Raw genomic sequence first — 17519 nt, 5'->3', positions numbered from 1 at the left:
ATATCTTTGCTGCAATAGTGATTGCACCACTTTCCTGCAATTCACTGGTAAACTGAACCATATCAATTCCTGATAATAATACAGAGAGAGCTGTGCTCTTTTTCACCTGGAGGTGTCCTATGAAATAGAACTCTGGTCAGGAAAATATGCTAGTCGAGTTTACTTTGCAGGGTGTATTCTAAGTTACACAAGTTGTTGCATTCATTACAGTAGCAGTTTATGCAAGAACATTTGACCTTCTTACAACCACAGTAATTAGTATATTCTCTTCTCAAAAGTCACCAGAAATAAGCATTTAAGTGCTTTACTTTTTAAATTCTTCCTGGGGAACATGCCCTAGGACCCCCTAGTATTTTGGTGGTGTGTCCCCCCCAGGTTTAAAAGCACTCCTACGCTCCTGATTCCACTAAAATCTCAAACGAAAACGGAAAAGCTTCAGGAAGTATCTTTTAACACAATCAAATTAAAAGCAGCTGTCCAAAATACAGTCTTCAGGGAAGTGAGTAAATTTGACCATTGTGGGGTTTTTTTTGTATTGAATTTTTTTTGCAAAATGAACAATACAGTAATCTTATTTTAAAATGATATTACCCATAATTTGTGGGACCAAACACAGAGAAACAAACATATATGGTTCTCATGTTTTCAGGTGACCATGTGTTACCTACTATTCTAGGTAGAAATCATTTAATGATGATAGTCAAAATCATTTAACAGTCATGTATTTATAAATATATCAGCTAGGAAGAATGCAAAACATTATTTTGACGGTTTGTCCCCCTTGGATGCTGTCTGAACAGACCAAATCATAAGAAAGCCATGAACGGTTCAAACTGTGGACACGGGTTGCTGCACGGTGGTTGCTGTTCAGTTACAATAAGGTTAACAACATGTTTTCTTTCTGGGCGAGCTGCGGTGACTATACAAAAGACAACTGCGGTTATGAACCGTGCGATCCCAGTGATAAGTGAGGCTTTAGTACAGCCCTGGTGGATGCCAGAGCCTTTCATTAACTCAGGCGAATGGGGAAAAAGGCAGTTAGTCAAGCTGAATTTAAATTCACTCTTCTGCCCTTGCCCTCAAAATGAGTCGAGCTCGTCAGTTAATGTGCTGACTTTCATTCATCACTGTCTATTTACCTTCATCTCTTGCAGTAATTGCATCTCACTGTTTTACAGGAGTTAATCTCAGTCATCTGCTAAAAGGGGAATCATTTTCCATTTTTCATCCTCACGTGGTGGAAGCCTTTTCTGGTCGTTAACTTCATAATTCCGCTGACAGCCTGATTGTAAATGGACACTGTACAAAATTAGATTTTGTGTCAATGATTGATGATTTGATTGAATGATTTATTACAATGATTGAATGAGTTTCCCGGTGATACCGTAACCCACAGAAAGTTATGCGCACTGCAGGAATTTGAAGGGCTCACAATGCTAACAGATTGGCCCAGATTGCTGGGACACTGAGGAACAGTGGCTGAAACAATGACCTCTCAGGTCTTCAGTCAATCAATCAATCAGTCAGCCTCGTTTGTTTAGCTCCATTTACATTCCGGAAGTCACAGAGCACTTCACACTGGGAATAAGGGAATAAGGAACGTAAATAATCTAATTTAGCCGATTATGGCGGAAGAAAGAACTGTAAAACTGTTGCCTGACCCCCTAACAGGCTATCCAGTTGGAAAACTGGAGGTGAGGTACAACAATTACTAGAGACGTACAGCACATAGTGACTGAAAACAAAATTATAGTAATAAAAGGCATTTCAAGACATTATAAAGAGGGAAGTTTCACATCAATAATTTTAGATAAAATTTTATGGATTTATTAAATTTCTTGCTGTTGACCTGATAAACTTCATTTTGAATTTGGGAGTGTGTGTATGAACAAGACCAATGTTAAATATTGGAATCCATTTCCCCTGGACACACAGCCAGGTAATGTGTCAAACTCTGCTGTGCTCTGAGATCCTCCTGCCCCACCCCGCCCCTCTCCTCTCTAAAAGCTGCGGGATTATAACCGCTGTAGTGATTGTTTTCGGGATTTAATTGTCAACTTCAACTGATCTTAAAAAAAGAAATTATGCAGTCATTTAGTTCTGAGATGTATGTATATACAGTGTGCTCCATAATGTCTGGGACAAAGACAAGTATATATTTTTATAGATTTTGTTCTGTACGCCGCAATTTTCTGTACCCAACCATTTTAGTATTTTAACTTTTCCAAAAATCAATCCAGGCCAATGGGTTTGAACCCAAACCATGTACCCATGTACGCACAACAGCCCTCTATAAAGCAGGTTGTATACTCCTGGTGCGGGCTGCCTCTGAATACCCAGCGGTCCTGAGAGATGGTGTGCATTTAGGGACCATGCAGAGGGGCTCACACCCCCCTCCCATGATAAAAGCTGCATAATGTGTTTCTGTGAGTCAGTAGTGCAGGAGGGGCGCCTGTTTGTGCATTCGACGCATCCTCGTGTCAGCCTTGTCAGGTCTGTCAGAAACACCCTGTCCTTCTCTCAGAAAACTAATCAAGGTCCTAAAAACACGCTTGTTAATTGAGAACTGTGAGCATTTGCTACTGTTGAGTGGTACAGTAGGAAAGAAGGCTTGTAGTCTCCATGGAGGTTTGTAATCGTTTCTGTAAAACTCACACTTTTGCTGTTATCATGCTGTGTGAAAAAACTCTTCAGCGAGGCTGGAGAAGGAACAGCTTTTGGCCAACAGAAGAAACTTGGCCCAGTTTCATTCCCGGTTTCTCTGTTTCTATCTGTCTCTCTCTGTCCGTTTCTTTCTCTCTCCTTGTCTGTTCTTCATTCTATTCCGCTTTCTCCCTCTTTTTCTCTCACAAGCACATACACACTCTCTCTCTCTCTCCCCCCCCTTCTCTCTCTCACTCTCTCTCTCTCTCGCTGTCTCTTTGATGAAACAGTACTGCTATTCTTTCTCCTCTACCTCTGTCAAGGCTTATATAAACAGCTGCCGGCCACAAACAGTGTCCAATTAATTTCTGGCACAGTGCCAGTGTAATGGTAAGGGCAGAAACCTGTAAGATCAGGCATGCCCCTCCCCCCACAAGCAACAGCTAGGCGCTTCTACTCCCGAACCCCAGCCATCACCCCCCACCCGCTTTTCCACTTTTCCACCCCAGTAACATGGCAGCTTCTGCAACCAGGACAGTTTATCCATGGAAGCTACGTTTAGCCACGGTGCCATTGGACAGAGGATATCCAGTCGTTCGTTGCAAGCTTCTCTGTGCTGATCTGTGTGTCTGTTCATGCGTGTGCGTGCCGGTTTTCTCATGACTATGTGCAAGTGCACGTGTCCTTTGACATGTCTGTGTATCTATTTGTGTAAATGTATAGAAAGTTTAAGACGGGACTAGTATTCGTGCAGCAGATGTCAGTGATGGTGTTGGATGATGGAATACCATTGAAGTCACATGGTTGGTGAGGTCAGGGAGCTGTGAGTTCCAGTGACAGGGATATTCACACAGACTTCCCCCTCTGAATGGACAGAGTGTCTGGAGTGGGAGATCTAACCACTTCACTGAGAACTTCATTAACACAACACATGCCTGACACACTCAGAAACACGTATTATAAGTAATGAAAAACTTGGTTTCAGTAGAAAAATGCGGGCATCAACCTCCAGGCAGTGCTAATGGGCTAAAGGCATTTAAAGTTAAGAATGTGAAAAGAATTGGTCCCCATTTTTGCACAACGGTCAAAGTACAGATTAATCATTGTGCAGTGCAACTGCTGTGTCAGTTTCACTCTGCTTCAGTTCTGAGAATTCCAATACCCTCCTGTGTTCCACAAAATAGAAGGGCAGAGAACCCAAATCTGTCTCTGGTGCCAATTCTGCAATTCAATAAAGGTAACAAAAATAAATAAATCCTGATGTATACTCGACTACTGTCCGTCTCATTTTTAAATGTAGTTCCTCTCGACCAGAGCACATCATGACTTTATTCTCATACTCCGAATTAATTTTCCCACCTGCCCCCCTTTCCTGCGTAGCCTTGGGTCCGAGCGTGCTGTGTGTACCTACAGTACGTGCCCTGCAGCGCGTGGCGTGTTGCGTGTCCCGCGTCAGCTCCGAGAGCTGTTGACTGCGCTCACGGAGGCCCTTCCTAAATTGGCACCGTCCGTACGCCAAAGCACAGATGGCACTGCGGGGAGACTCCAAACAGCTATTCTCTCATTCTCCAGGAACCGATAAAACATTTAAACTGCACATAAGGACAAAATAAGAAAGAAGTAAAAATAAAAAGACAAACGAGACTGTAAAAGCCTGGGGAAATATGATAACCTGTTTTTATTGATATTAAAAATGAAAGTACATGGATTGTGCATTTCTGGATGTTGTAGCGTGCAGAGGTTAAACTGAATGAAGTACACACAGGCTGAGTGGTTGACTGACACAGACACATCACTATCGGTGTGAAAGAGATCTCTTCATATTCAACAACCACCAGCGGCCCCCTACGCCATTCACAAAAAACTAAAGTATCCTGTTTGAAAGATGTAATAATAATAAATGCAGTCCTAGCATAAAGAAGACAACTGAAATAAAAAATAAAAAAACACCATTTGATAAGCCATATGTGAAGTTACCTGGACAACCCAAATAATTATAATAATTGTAATAATAATTGCAGTGGTTTGTGACACAACTGAAAACAAATGATCGGACAAAAGGAGATCCTATGTGTGCACAGATACCAGTTTTGTGTGTGCACAGTCAGCCACACTGAGGCACTGAGCAGAACAGAAGGCCTCTAAATTGCCATTGGCTGCAATCGTCTCTTGGTACATGAAAACCTCATCCCAGCACACACAGACATGCGTGTTTGTGTGTGCGCGTGTGCGCACGTATGTATGTGTGCATGAGTGCGTGTGTCTGTGTGCTTGCATGTGTATGCATGTGTGTGTGTGCGTGTGAATGTGTGTGTGCGTGCATGCATGCATGTAGGGGCATTTTGTGGTTGGGTCCAGATGTGAGCAGGCTGAGAACATGGGGTGAATGCTCCTTTTACCTCTGTCCCGAATTGGCCGCGCAGGACCGAGCAAGGTCCGCTTCACGTGGCAGGTGTAAAAATAAAAAGGGGGGAACTCTGGCACAGGTCCGATCTGATGGTCTACTGATCGGGGAAGTCAGGAGGAGGTATTGCACCATCCTCACTCTACAATTCAGCAATGAGCCATGCATGTTCCTGAGCTCTCCATTTCTGCATGGTCTCACTTCATCAGAAATACACTCCTGATGGACAGGGAGTGCAAAGAAATGGATCGCACCATGCCCCCCCCACCACCAACCCCCCCCTCCCCACACACACACATGCACACACGCCCACACATGCACATGCACATACGAACACACACACACACACACGCACGCACACATACGTACAGGCACACGCACAGGTATAACGTGGGGAACCTTATGGAGAAAGAATGGCATGCCATTTTTTATTTCGGAGTATTTCAAGAATTCTTGAAAATGGATAACACTGATGGGTAGCACACCTGCACTGTATGAGAACACCAAGCCATAACACAGACCCTCTCATCAAAAAAAAAAAAAAAAAAATTCAATTAAATAAAACCATTACCTAAGATGAAGGTGAGGAACACGCACCAGACACATTGCATCCATTGTTGGTCGCACACAAAACGGGTCACACATCCTATAAATATTCATACTAAAGTGGCCGGGCTGACTGTGTGCCCCCCTGTTCTCGGGCATCACCCTTTCTGACTCCCGTGGAACCCCGCAGTGGGACGGGTAGCCAGACGTGTGGGACTGAGTATGTGCCTAATCTGTCATCGGATGCCCAAGCATTCCAGGCTACTGCATCTCTTTAAAATCTCAATTTGACTTAACTTGGTGGCAAAAGAAAAACAAAAGGGGGAGATATTTTTGGTACAAAGCATCTACAAAATGCATGACAAGTCAAAAGAGGAAAAAAGAGAAAGTACAAAAACCTGTCAGTTGCGTATCAGTGCTAAGTATATTATTTGGACAATTTTTCATATATATTTTATGACAAAATAAATAATGCCTTTATACAGTGCCATTATTTGTATTTAAAGAACAAAAAAAGCTTGGCGGCTCATTTTGCAAGACACAGCTCAGACTAAAAGGAAATAACATAACGTCCCTGGAAACTAATAATACATATTCAAGTATTTGTTTTCAAGCAAAAGCATGTGAATACTACTGATACACAATAAAAAATAAAATGTTAGTTGACATTATTGCTGTTTTTTCCCTTTGACTTGAAGAAGTTTGTGCCTTTTTTTAAAGAAATGTAAAATAATATAGCAACAACAATAAAAATAACAAAAAAAGAAATCAAAAAGATGTCATGTTGCAGACACGGAATGTCACGGTACCAGAATTTGACAGGGTCTTAAAACATGTTTTAAACAAAAATAACAGAAAAGCCAACAGAAGCATCACTCTCGCTTTGTGTCCATAATGTCTCAGTGTCTCGGGCACAGGACACTGTTTATGCGCACACAAACAGGAAGTTGGCTTGTGTTCCAGGAAGTCCACCTCATGCCTTTTGTTTTTCTCCAGATATCTCCACTTTCTCTGCACACGGCAGCATTCTGATGGCAGACCACGTTCTGCCTCTACCTCCTACATCATAGTACAGCCGCAATCACTGCGTACGGCGACATCCCCGTTTCCTACGGCCAGAACCAAGCAATTCTTTTCTTTTTTCAAAGTCTCACTTTCCCTAAAACGGAAAGTTTTAATAATTATTCAAAGAAAAACATGCTTTTTTTTCAAACTTCCTCCCCTTTAAGTCTTTTCCTAAAGGTAGCACCATGACATTTGTTTTTGAGCTACACGTTCATTGTTCATAAAAAAATAGTGCCTTTTTTCTCTTTTTACTTAGAAACAAGAACTTTGAAGTAATCCGTGGCGATGTGCAATTTGCAGACGTTTTCCTCTGCTTTTTTTTTCTTTTGTTTGTGATCAAAAAGGTGCTGGAACAGGAATCTAATTTCAACAAAACAATTCCTTAACAGTGTGGATTTCCCTCTTTACAGTTTACAGGTGCAAACTAATGAGAAACAAACTAAGAAAGAGGCGGCCTTCTTTCTCAGGAAACTGGCATGGACTGAAGTCTTCTCTGCCTGCCACTGTTCCCCTCGCGTTGTCTTCCCCAATGAAAACCACTCTGCCGTGCCTCCTCTTCTGCGTTTGCCAAGCTCTAAATCTTTTTCATCTTCCTTTCTGTTCTTTTTTTCCCCCCCTCCTCCTCTTTTTCTTTTCCTTTATTAGAATCCACCTGAATTTTTTTTGCCTTCAGTCTGACTGTTCACTGATTATTTTAACCTTTTCGGGTGTGCATTGTGGGCGAGGGTGAGAGAAGTTGAGACAGGACGGTGTGTGTGTGTGTGTGTGTGTGTGTGCATGTCTGATCGGAGGGCTGGTGTACCAGGGAGGACTGCCACAAAATGATGCCAGGAACAAAGCTATAATCCTTCTTGTTTTTTTCCCTCCTCTTCCAGATATGCTTTTTTTTTTTGTTTTGTCTTTTTTTTTTTTCAATTTAATTTGTCCGTGCAAACAATCCTAACTTCATTTGCGGCTGGCCTGGTGCTGGCGTTGGTGTTCCGTGGGGGGCAGGGGTTTCGGGAGCCGGGCGGGAAGGGTGATCAGATGTCGGTGGGATTCGGCCTGCTCCTGGGCCCTGGCCATGTCCCCCTGCCGCCGGAACTTTCTAGATCTCAGGACGGCGGGAACCCCTCTCCTCAGCCTCTGGGCTGCCTTCCGCTGCCACACCTCATATTTGGAATACTTCACGGTCAAAGGCCTTCTTGGGATATCCTGTTGGCATGCAGGGGGAAAAGAAAATGACCATATTAGTAAATAAAAGCTGCACTCCACTTCAAACTCTCCCTCATCCCCAGCCCTCCTCAGACCGCGTCCGCGTAGCAGTTATTGAACTTCCGTCAAACGTAATGAGCCGCCTGACGTGACACGGAGGCGAGGAAAGCGCACAGACACCTTTTGTTCTGCGGTGAACGTCTGGACACACACTGTCCCACTGTTTCCGAAGCTCTATATTTCTTTTGAGCCGAGCCCCGGACTGACAGTTTTTTGCCGTTGTTGTTGTGTGAAAGCACGCTTTTGCTCCGCTCTGACTTCAAGGGACTTGAAAGGAAGGAGCAGACTGAATTCCAGAGCTCTCTCAATGGACACGGGAGAGACCGACCATTGTTCTCCCACTGATCTCTTCCCCTGTGTCCCTCCATCAACACAGTAAACACATTCCAGCTTAAACCACTATTCTTGGCAAACAGGCCCTGCAAATAGTGGGCTCAGACTCGAGAGGTTCTCCCGCATAAGAAAAGAATCCGCGGGGTTTCATGCACCAGGAAGCGCTAGCGCAAATGCTCATTTTCACCCTGTCACTTTGAGTGTCCTGTCCTCAAGTGTAGCTCAATTACTTAGTTTTTTCTCTTTGATTGTTATTATTTTATTTATTCGTTTATTTTTTGCATAGCTGTTCGAGGCTTTGGGTACTGAACCTGCGAGGTTGCCAGCACTTAACATATTTTAATGCCAAGAGCAAGAGAATGCTGTTGCTCGATGCTTGTTTTGGATGATTTTCATGTACTGCAGTAATGACTCCATTGAAAGTTTTTGAAGAAACGCCAGTCTGTCTGTTGCCATGGAGTTAGTGAAGATGCGCGGGCGTACGATGGAAAACCCATGCGCGAGAAAATTACTGCATGTTTTGAAGGCGGTTTAGGGTTACAATCGTCTATTTTCTATACTTGGAAAATGATACATTTCATTTTGCTAGTTGCGTCTGCGTTCATAAAGAAAGATTTATCTATTTCAGTTTTAGTTTAATCCTTTATTTAAGGGTGGGCGTTATGACTTTCATGCACTGCCTGCAGTTTCAGCCGAGATGGGCCTACACCTTGTCATGCAAATCATGGTGATCGTCCTTCTGTCTTTTCTGAAAAGTTATTCCGGTAGTGATTGTTAACCAGTTAATATGCTAACCAGTTCTGCTTGTTTTAAAAAGCTCTGATTAGCTGCAATGCTATTTCAACTAATGGTGATGAATTTCACCACTATATTGAAGAGGCTATTTACCATTGTACTTTTGTTGTCTGTGATTGCTTGCCCTCAGGCATGGGTTTGTGACGTTATGGTAACCATTCTGAAAAATTCCATGGTAACCATGGTTCCATGTTATTCAAGCTAAAGACTTAAAAACTGGCATAAATTGAGTTTTTAAAAGGAGCTAGTAAAAATCAGCGATTGTTCATCATGTTATCATGATTGGATCGCCAAAACATCTGGAAAAAAAACTGATTACATTCTATTAAACACAATGTATTCACATTCTGAAAACCAGATGAGTGGTTATTAGGCTCTTCAGAGCAGTTATTATGTAGTCATGTATTTATCAGCTGAATATTTATACTAAAACATTAATTAAATTAAAAAAAAAACTGGACAAAACGTTCAATGTGAAAGTCGAAGATCAAGCATTTGTTATAAGTTTGGTTGGTTGTCGAGCCGTCTCTCACCAATTAGCCTACTTACATTAAAAAGTTATGAGAAATAAATGACAGGAATGGCATCTAATGGAATTGTTCTGACTGGAGCAGAAGGGTTTTAGTCGGCTCCAAATCAAGTCGCTGAAGACCCACACCCATGTCGAATAAATTCTCTCTGCCGCTAAAAATAAGCACCTTGGGGTGTTGGGACACCTTGCAGCAGGCACCTGCATGTGGCCTCTACCTGCATCGCACGCCTGCTTGGCCGTTTTTTTTCCACCTTATTCAGCACTGCGGGGACAGATACGTGCTCAGCACTGATTGCTTAGTGTGATAAAGCGCTGCTGCTGTTAGTTCCCGCGCACCTGCGGGCGCCGACGGCGACATCGACAGCGTCTCGGCCCGCAGGAAAAGGGAAAGGGAAAGACGGGGCGGCGCGGGGCGGCGGCCCACCTTGGCGAGCGTCGGCAGCACCGGCACGACCTGCAGCGACGTGGCGGAGACGTCCCGCTCGGACTTGGTGGGCTTGGCGCAGTACTGCTCCAGCAGCATCAGGTCACAGCTGCGGAAGCAGCACTCCTCCACGATCCCTTTCTGAGGGCGCCGGCTGTTTCCCCTGCTGGTGGGCCTGCCTAGAGAGAGAGAGAGAGGGGGTGGGGGGGGGAAGACGCGGTGTTAAAAATGTCACAGGAAAAGCTTGTGTGGGTTACTGACAGGCACACACGTAGTACGTTTTCTCACTAAAAAACTTGGTCACTGTTCACTCGTTCCAACCAAACTTTGACTCAAATATCTGTCTGCTGACTTATTGCTTGGGTCCCTGTGCTGGTTACTGTCTAATCAGTGAACTAGTTCTCAGCAGCCATAGTAACTAGCCTCTCCAACACAATCTGAATGAAAATGTAATAATTCAAGGGAAGCTGAGACACCAATTTCTACAACAATCTGTGTTCAGTTTCTATTGCGATTGAACTTAAGCACAATTTTGAGTCCATTGCACATATATTCTACTTGATACATAGGTCTGACAGTCCCTCTCATCTCTAATTTTGAAGGAAAAGAAATGGGATGATCGCAAATGAGTGACATTTTTAAGTATTAAATTTGTCTTTCTGGCATTCTTTTAAGGTGATTTTTTAGCACTAATTAAACATCTATTTATATAATACATTTTTTTTTTCCAGATTGCAGTTTTTACAAAGCAAAGGTGAAACCCAGCAGTAAAGGAGCAAAAAGGCACATCTCTTTCTGGTGAGTAAATAATGAATATGGAAGCTATCTTTTGACCTTGCCCCTTGCCAACTCAGCAAAGATAAAGGGAGACAGTGAGGCATGGGAATGAGAAGAGTCCATAGACACAGATTTGACGGGGACACGGAGACAGATGGGGGAGGGGCCGAGAGAGGGAGAGAGGCCACACAATGACAACACTCTGGAAAAGTGTTGTTTCAGGAACCTGCACTTATGCAGTAGTTTGCGGTACCACACGAATGTCATGAGAGAAAGAGTGAGGGAGAGAGAGAGAGCACATGTAATTGTTGAATGGGTAGCAAGAAAGAAGAGGCAAAATAGACAATGGCTGTCTACGCAGCTGAAAGTGGATAATGATCTCTGGTTAGCCAAGCTTCCAATGGGCAGCACAAAGCTTCTGTCAGTGTCTTCGTGAGAGATAACACAAATATTTAAAATTACTCCTCAAAATTTCTATATTTTAAAAGAGAATATGGGAAGCCATGAGGGCAGCCAGATGGCAATGTTCAGTCAGAGCAGGGTGTGAAAGCGCAACTCCCAGAACAACTTGTCCTGTCTTTTTGGTAATGTAACATGAGGAGAGCTGGACTTACAAACAGCAGGTTACAGGCTTATATCCACAGAGACTGTTCTACCACTAAGTAAGGCACTTGACCACATGACCTCCAGTAAATAAGCAACTGCATACACTGGCACTGTGTACTGTATAAGCAGATTGATACTGTATAATGGCATCTGCTGACCAGAAAAAAACTATTTTAAAAGAGTATCATAAACATCTGTGAATTTCTAAAGTATCACTGAAGTGTGCCAGTTAAAAATTCTTCTCTCTGTCATTTCTTTGTGGCCTGATTTTGATGCAACTCTGTAAGCTACAATGTTTTGCTTGGTGCAACTGTAATATACACCAAGACCAGCTCTGATTACAAATTAATACCACCTGAATTATTGCAAGCTGGTGTTAAAACGTTACTTGCCTTTCCTCCGATGTCCTACTATACTGAAGTTATAAAATGCCACAGTGGTATGTAAATGTTTCAGAAGTAGCGAAGGACATACCAACTGGATACTATTACTTTACACTGTGGAATGTGCGTGTAAACAAACGGCCTATTGTTGTTCATTTAGTGCGGTGCCTTAGCTGTTTGTGTGTGTGTGTGTGCGTGTCTTTCATATGCACCCGAGACAAGAGCGAGAGAATGCGCTCACTCAGCACGAACGCAATGCAGGCGTCTTCGTCCATACTACATCTCATTTGCAAGTATGCACAAGGCTACCTGCATGCAAATTCAAAGCTGCACTCCATTTCACCCCCGAATCAACTGAAACACGTATAGCAAGGCGAGAGTGTTTACCAGAGAATGTCCAGGCACACACTGAGGAAAGCGTTGCTAAGGGGCATAGAAAAAGAATATACTAGGAGCAATTTAAATGTGTTCCATGAAAATGGAAAAACTAGAAAACGTGACATCAGCAAACACGAAGAACAACAGGCTATTGGAGAAAGATTGGATGAAACTGAAAAGAAAGATTGTCCGACAGGAATTCAAATGCGTGAATAAATTCCACCACATAAATGCATGCGTAAATAAATTAATACACGTACTGAAATAGAACCCATTGTCTCCACACACGAACTGCAGCGCGTCTACCAGTTCTCCGCCACACAACGTCTCGGCTGAGGCCAGTTCAACGAAATACAGTGCCAAAGCCATGGTGAACATCAGCACTCGACTGGAAGTGGGCATCTTTCTGATCTGGGGGAAAAAGACGCAAGTTAAGCAACTGACACCTGAAATAACATTGGACACCGATATGACAATACTTCCCAACGAAATTGCATCGCATCATTCCAATTCGCAACATTAAAAAAGCTTGAAGATGCTGAGTGTGCGAATTCGGAACTTGTTTTGCTTAGCTATTTGCGCATGAACGTTTGCTGACGTGTTTTTTTCCCACAAGACGCCTCAACGATATGGCAAACCAAGGTAATTTTTAAAAATGGGAAAAATTGGCTAGTCACGAAAATGGGTTTCAATGTTTTTTCGAGTTTGTCAGCTGCTTTAACATTATCCGGTTCGAAAAACATTACGCATTCAAGAGAAAGTTCGTTTTTTTTCTTTAAAAAAAAAAATCTCTGGTCTACTCTAACAGTTTATCACAAGTTTCAAGACAAGCTATTCAATAACCGCCAATGACCAATTCCCAGAGTCAGCACATCTTTCCCCCGTTCACCTTCATTTCTGCGCGATACACCACAGTGCGGTCGCCCCCTGGCGCCAGTTTCGGACACCCGAATAATATAGGCTATTTGTCCAAAGTTCAGAAAACATGAAACGCAATACCAAGACGGAGATATGAGAACTTGGACTCGTACGAAATGTGAAGAAATACAAATAGAACCTGATATACATAGCCTGCACATATTCGGACAAACGTATTTTGCATTCAAACTTATATACCAGTTGAGTCATATACACCGAAGTGCTAGGCTTTTTAAACGATACTTTTCTTGATGTTTTTCAATTGTGCAAAATGACAATGCACGACTTTTGGACGAGGATTTTCTATCGACGCAACTTTAGCATACCTTTAATGAGGCCAGACTATACAACTGCATGGACGTCTGTAGTTACATGCAGATTTGCAATAAAGCGTTTTAAAGATTACCTTTATTTTTCTGTTTTCTGTTCTTGAGCAGGTGTGACATAAAGAATGGTAGTTGTATCTTTGTTGGTCCTCCATATCCGTTGTTGCCGTATTTTTAAATGTATTTGGTAGAAGTTGCTGTTAAAGTAGATCCCGGGTTGCGGCAATAGAGATGTTGTGTGAGGCTGTCCCAAAGCTAGGCGACAGGCAAAACTTCAGTGTGAAGTAATATATACCAAAACCCGCCCCTTGCCTCCCCCTCCTGTTTATCCCTTGCGCATGTGTGAATCATGAAGACTTACAAAGTTGATAGTAAGACCATTCGCTACTGTGAAACTGGAAAAAGTAGTTCAGAAATTTGGAAGCAATCCACGAAATCCTACCTGTTTTCCATATACGTTTCCACACTTCTAAGCATCGCACTTCCCCTCCGATTTACAATCGACATTGCATCCGCAGTGTTATACATTGTGTTGAAAAAATGAGACAATGTATTGTTGTGTTTGTTACGTAGTCACAATTTCCTAACGTTACCAAATCTGACGTTTAAATGGAGGGAAACTGAACTTCCTCTATCCATAGAGCATACTTCATTTGGTGAAATTGGTCGCGGGAAAAAATAATTATAATTCAGGACTTTGTGCTTTCTGATTTACATGCAGTTATAATGATCAATCAACAAATTAACCGATCAGAACTGTTTGTCAGACGCTAGTTAAATGTTTTCTTATTAGTGAGATATTTGGATCAATTGGCCAATTTAACTCCTTATTTCCAGCAATTGTATTAGTTGTATATTGTAAGGCAAATTTTATGCTGCCTGAACTGGCTATGCTACAATTTCCACTACTGTATGCAACTGTATACTATTCCAAATGTTTTGCGTACTGTTGACTTGTTTTTCGATTTACTGAAAATGCAAAATTACTGATAAAATGCATTTTATAAAGCTATATTAATACCTCAACAAAATGAACTGGATATACTTCCAACAGCACATTAAGGACTGCACGGTTCACCCAATATGGATGTAAAATACCCTCAAATGAAAGCTGACAGTCTGCACTTTACCCTCCTGTGCTGGAGGACAGAGCCAAAAGGTTTGTTCCACTGTCCAAATACTGACTGCTCTGTGTGTGATGCTCTTTGTGCTAATAGGAGTCACTAAAATAGATAGATTGCCACCATATTTTCTGTTTTAGAACAAGCCTGCTTTCTAATAACTGAATTACTTATTGGCAATATATCGGTACAAGTCCAAAAGGAAGCATGTGTACATTTATAAAATACTGCCTATTTTCTATGCCTTTTCTTTAAAACATAAAGTCTCATGTTGTATGAGGGATACAAGGTTAAGAGGTAACCCATAAAAGCAATCTCAATTATGTACTTGTACATGCAACTAAAGAACCAACGTATCACTATTTTGTGTGTTATATTGCAAAGATTATCATAAAACAATTGCCTATATTCAAATATAACCAGACATTCTATCTGACTGTCAGTCATACGTATGGCTATTTACAAGCTCATAGTTATTATATTTTAATACCTACAGTTCAAAAGCACACAATATGGGAGCTGCATGTTGCCAAGCTCCAGCAAAAGCACTGGTTCTCAGGCTGGCGAGAAACCCATAGGAGATGCACGGTTGGCCAAAGCATTGCCTAAGCATGGAGGTTCATGGTGAAAGTGTGACTCTGGTGAAATAGGCACCTTTCTCTTTGCCAGGGACAGCTTGTGCATGTTGTGCAATCCTGTGATACAGCCACAGCACAGCACAGCTAGAGGATTGTGCTGTGAAAATAAGTAGCAGCTGGTTGCATATGTGGGGAGATATGCCCCCATGTTGATGGCTGCAATCACAGCAATGGAATAGGTCTACAGTTACTACTGGGCATTCCAAATTAGAGAATAAGGAAAACTGGGCATTAAAAAATGTCTAAGAAAACAGGAAATATGACAACTGAATCTCAAGCAGTTGCCTTAAAAAATAATAGGTAATTATCTAGCTGGATAGTCTCTGGGCATGGTTACATTTCTTACACAGCCAGTAATAGTTCTTGCTACAGATGGGATGGTTGGTATTCCACCCATGAAGTTGAGATTATGCCCCAAACCCCATGAACCCTTATAAGGCATTCCTGTGCAAATGAAAATCAGTCTCAGTCCTTAATAGCATGTGATTCTGTGCCATATCAGGTAACTTAAACACACAAAATAACTGTTTTGCATGTTTTTCTCTATATTCTTCTTCTTTCTTACATCATTAGTAGTATTCAAGTGAAGTCCAACTTCCCATTGCCCATTCCAGTTTAGCCTATACTTTATCTTGTTCAGCCAATAGCAACATATGGTCGTTGTAGTCAATTGCAAGCCTAACAGGTGGGGCATGCTATCTTGGAGTCCACATAAGCGTCCAACCAATAATAAAGTTGTCTGAACCCCTTATGTCTGGAGCATTTTGGAAAGGAATGTTATAACTTGTGAGATTGGAGTCCTGCTGTATACTTGTTTTTAGCTATTTGCAACTAGCACTGTGCTACACGTTACTGGTTGTATTGACTCGAGTTACAGTCTCCAATTTAAGCCCCAGCTACTTGAGAAAATGATTTGTCAGGAGTAAATTATCATTGGTTAATTATACAACACATCCCCTGGCCAGGCTCACAGTACTATATGTCTAAGATAATTAGCTTGTTACTAATAATAACCAGAAGACTGAAAACGTTGCTATTACAGTTTTATAGTCATCAAGGGTTGGAAAATTAAAATGCATTTCCAACCCTCCTAAATTCATTACAATCACAAGTAATCAAGTAATATAAGCCAGTAATGCATCATTTATTAGGAGTATTAAATATGTAAACCTATTTGAAGGTATAGATTTAAATGTAGCGTAGGTTGCCTTGAACAATGTTCAGAGTTCAGTATAAGGTGAGGCCAGATGCAGTTTAAACAGATTTGTTTTCAGTCAGCAGCAGGGTTGACGGTGACTCTGCTGTCCTGATTGTAGTAGGGGGCTCATTCCACCACTGGGGGGGGCAAAGTTGTGAACAGGAGGAGGGACATTTAAGGGAGGGGACAGAAAGGCAACCAGCTGATGTGGGGCCAGGGGTGGTCTGGCAGGAGTGTAAGGTTTAATAGGTAAGGTTGCTACACTGGTAGGTGTATTTAATTTGGGCCTATACTGAATTACAAGTAAGATTATGCTATAGCCATTAGCTTGTTTTGCTAAATATATAATTGCATTTCACAATTGCACATTGCCTTTATATTGACAACAGCTCTAATGTTTCTAGATCTTAAATTTCCATTTTATAACAATTTTATCACAGGAAACAGAATTGTTTGCATGATGTCAACCGAATGTGCAGGCTTAGGAATTTAACCAGATAACCACAGACTGCACTCTGGTCTCATAAAGAAAAATCATTTTTACAGTTTACAGACTATGAGGGCTTCAGATAAATAAACTCAGTTCATAAATCAATGTAGAAAGAAATCACCATGTATTTCAATAAAACAAGGCAAGTACATATGCACAAAATATGTATTCTCTATGCATATGCAAATGTACACATCGAAGGGCACTGTACTTGCCAAATTGCACATCATACATTTTGTTCACTTTTTGTACAATGCAGTGCTGTAGGCCCATATAAAAGTGTTGGTATGCTTTAATAAAGATTTCTAGAAATTATTATCGTTATAACTGACACTTGGCTCACTAGTTATAGTTACAGTTTATTTATAATAGTTGCAATGTGAGTACACCTTCTTCACAGGAAGATGTAGTAATATAAGTCACCAACAGGGGCCATCTTTTCTTGCTAGTTTCCTCTGCTATGCTGTGATGGATGTAATTAACAATCTCTGACAATATTTTGACATCTGACGATAGTAATTTTAGTATACAATGCAAGAACAAGTCACTTTAAATTTGGCTCCCATATCTTTTTTTTTTTTAAGGATTGTCTGATATTTTAAATAAAAAACAGAAGTTGTCCAGGATAATTAATGGATTTCCATACACCTTTTTAAAACTCTCCAGATTTGAATAAACAGTAAATGAA

The 17519-nt window shown here is 41.6% G+C and overlaps 1 protein-coding gene and 1 long non-coding RNA gene across 7 annotated transcripts in view; one reads left to right on the top strand and one right to left on the bottom strand.

Annotated features, from left to right (window-relative positions):
* LOC135255613 (uncharacterized) overlaps positions 1–17519 on the top strand; it is a 61252-nt gene that overhangs the window by 16921 nt on the left and 26812 nt on the right. For all 6 annotated transcript variants that reach the window (XR_010330219.1, XR_010330218.1, XR_010330216.1 and 3 more), the window contains exon 4: positions 10728–10794. This is a non-coding gene — a long non-coding RNA (uncharacterized LOC135255613). The remainder of the gene's footprint in view (positions 1–10727; positions 10795–17519) is intronic.
* On the bottom strand, positions 4303–13664 carry LOC135255611 (insulin-like growth factor II). Its single transcript, XM_064337029.1, has 4 exons — positions 13465–13664; positions 12401–12551; positions 9997–10175; positions 4303–7852 (listed from the first exon to the last, which is right to left on the bottom strand). The coding sequence occupies exons 1-4, from the start codon at positions 13537–13539 to the stop codon at positions 7604–7606; spliced, it is 654 nt and encodes a 217-aa protein (XP_064193099.1). The 5' UTR covers positions 13540–13664; the 3' UTR covers positions 4303–7603.

The sequence above is a fragment of the Anguilla rostrata genome, chromosome 5, assembly GCF_018555375.3.
Source record: "Anguilla rostrata isolate EN2019 chromosome 5, ASM1855537v3, whole genome shotgun sequence".
NCBI lineage: Eukaryota > Metazoa > Chordata > Actinopteri > Anguilliformes > Anguillidae > Anguilla > Anguilla rostrata.
The sequence above is the reverse complement of the archived record's forward strand: the minus strand, read 5'-3'. Positions and strand labels throughout refer to the sequence as shown.

What these genes read in the sequence shown, in the direction of transcription:
- LOC135255611 (XM_064337029.1), bottom strand. Translation starts at nt 13,539, where the DNA reads ATGGAGGACCAACAAAGATACAACTACCATTCTTTATGTCACACCTGC. An exon ending in AGACAATGGGTTCTATTTCA is followed by an intron (nt 10,176 to 12,400) that starts GTACGTGTATTA and finishes CTCTCTCTCTAG; the next exon opens with GCAGGCCCACCAGCAGGGGA. An exon ending in TGCTGCCGACGCTCGCCAAG is followed by an intron (nt 7,853 to 9,996) that starts GTGGGCCGCCGC and finishes GCATGCCAACAG; the next exon opens with GATATCCCAAGAAGGCCTTT.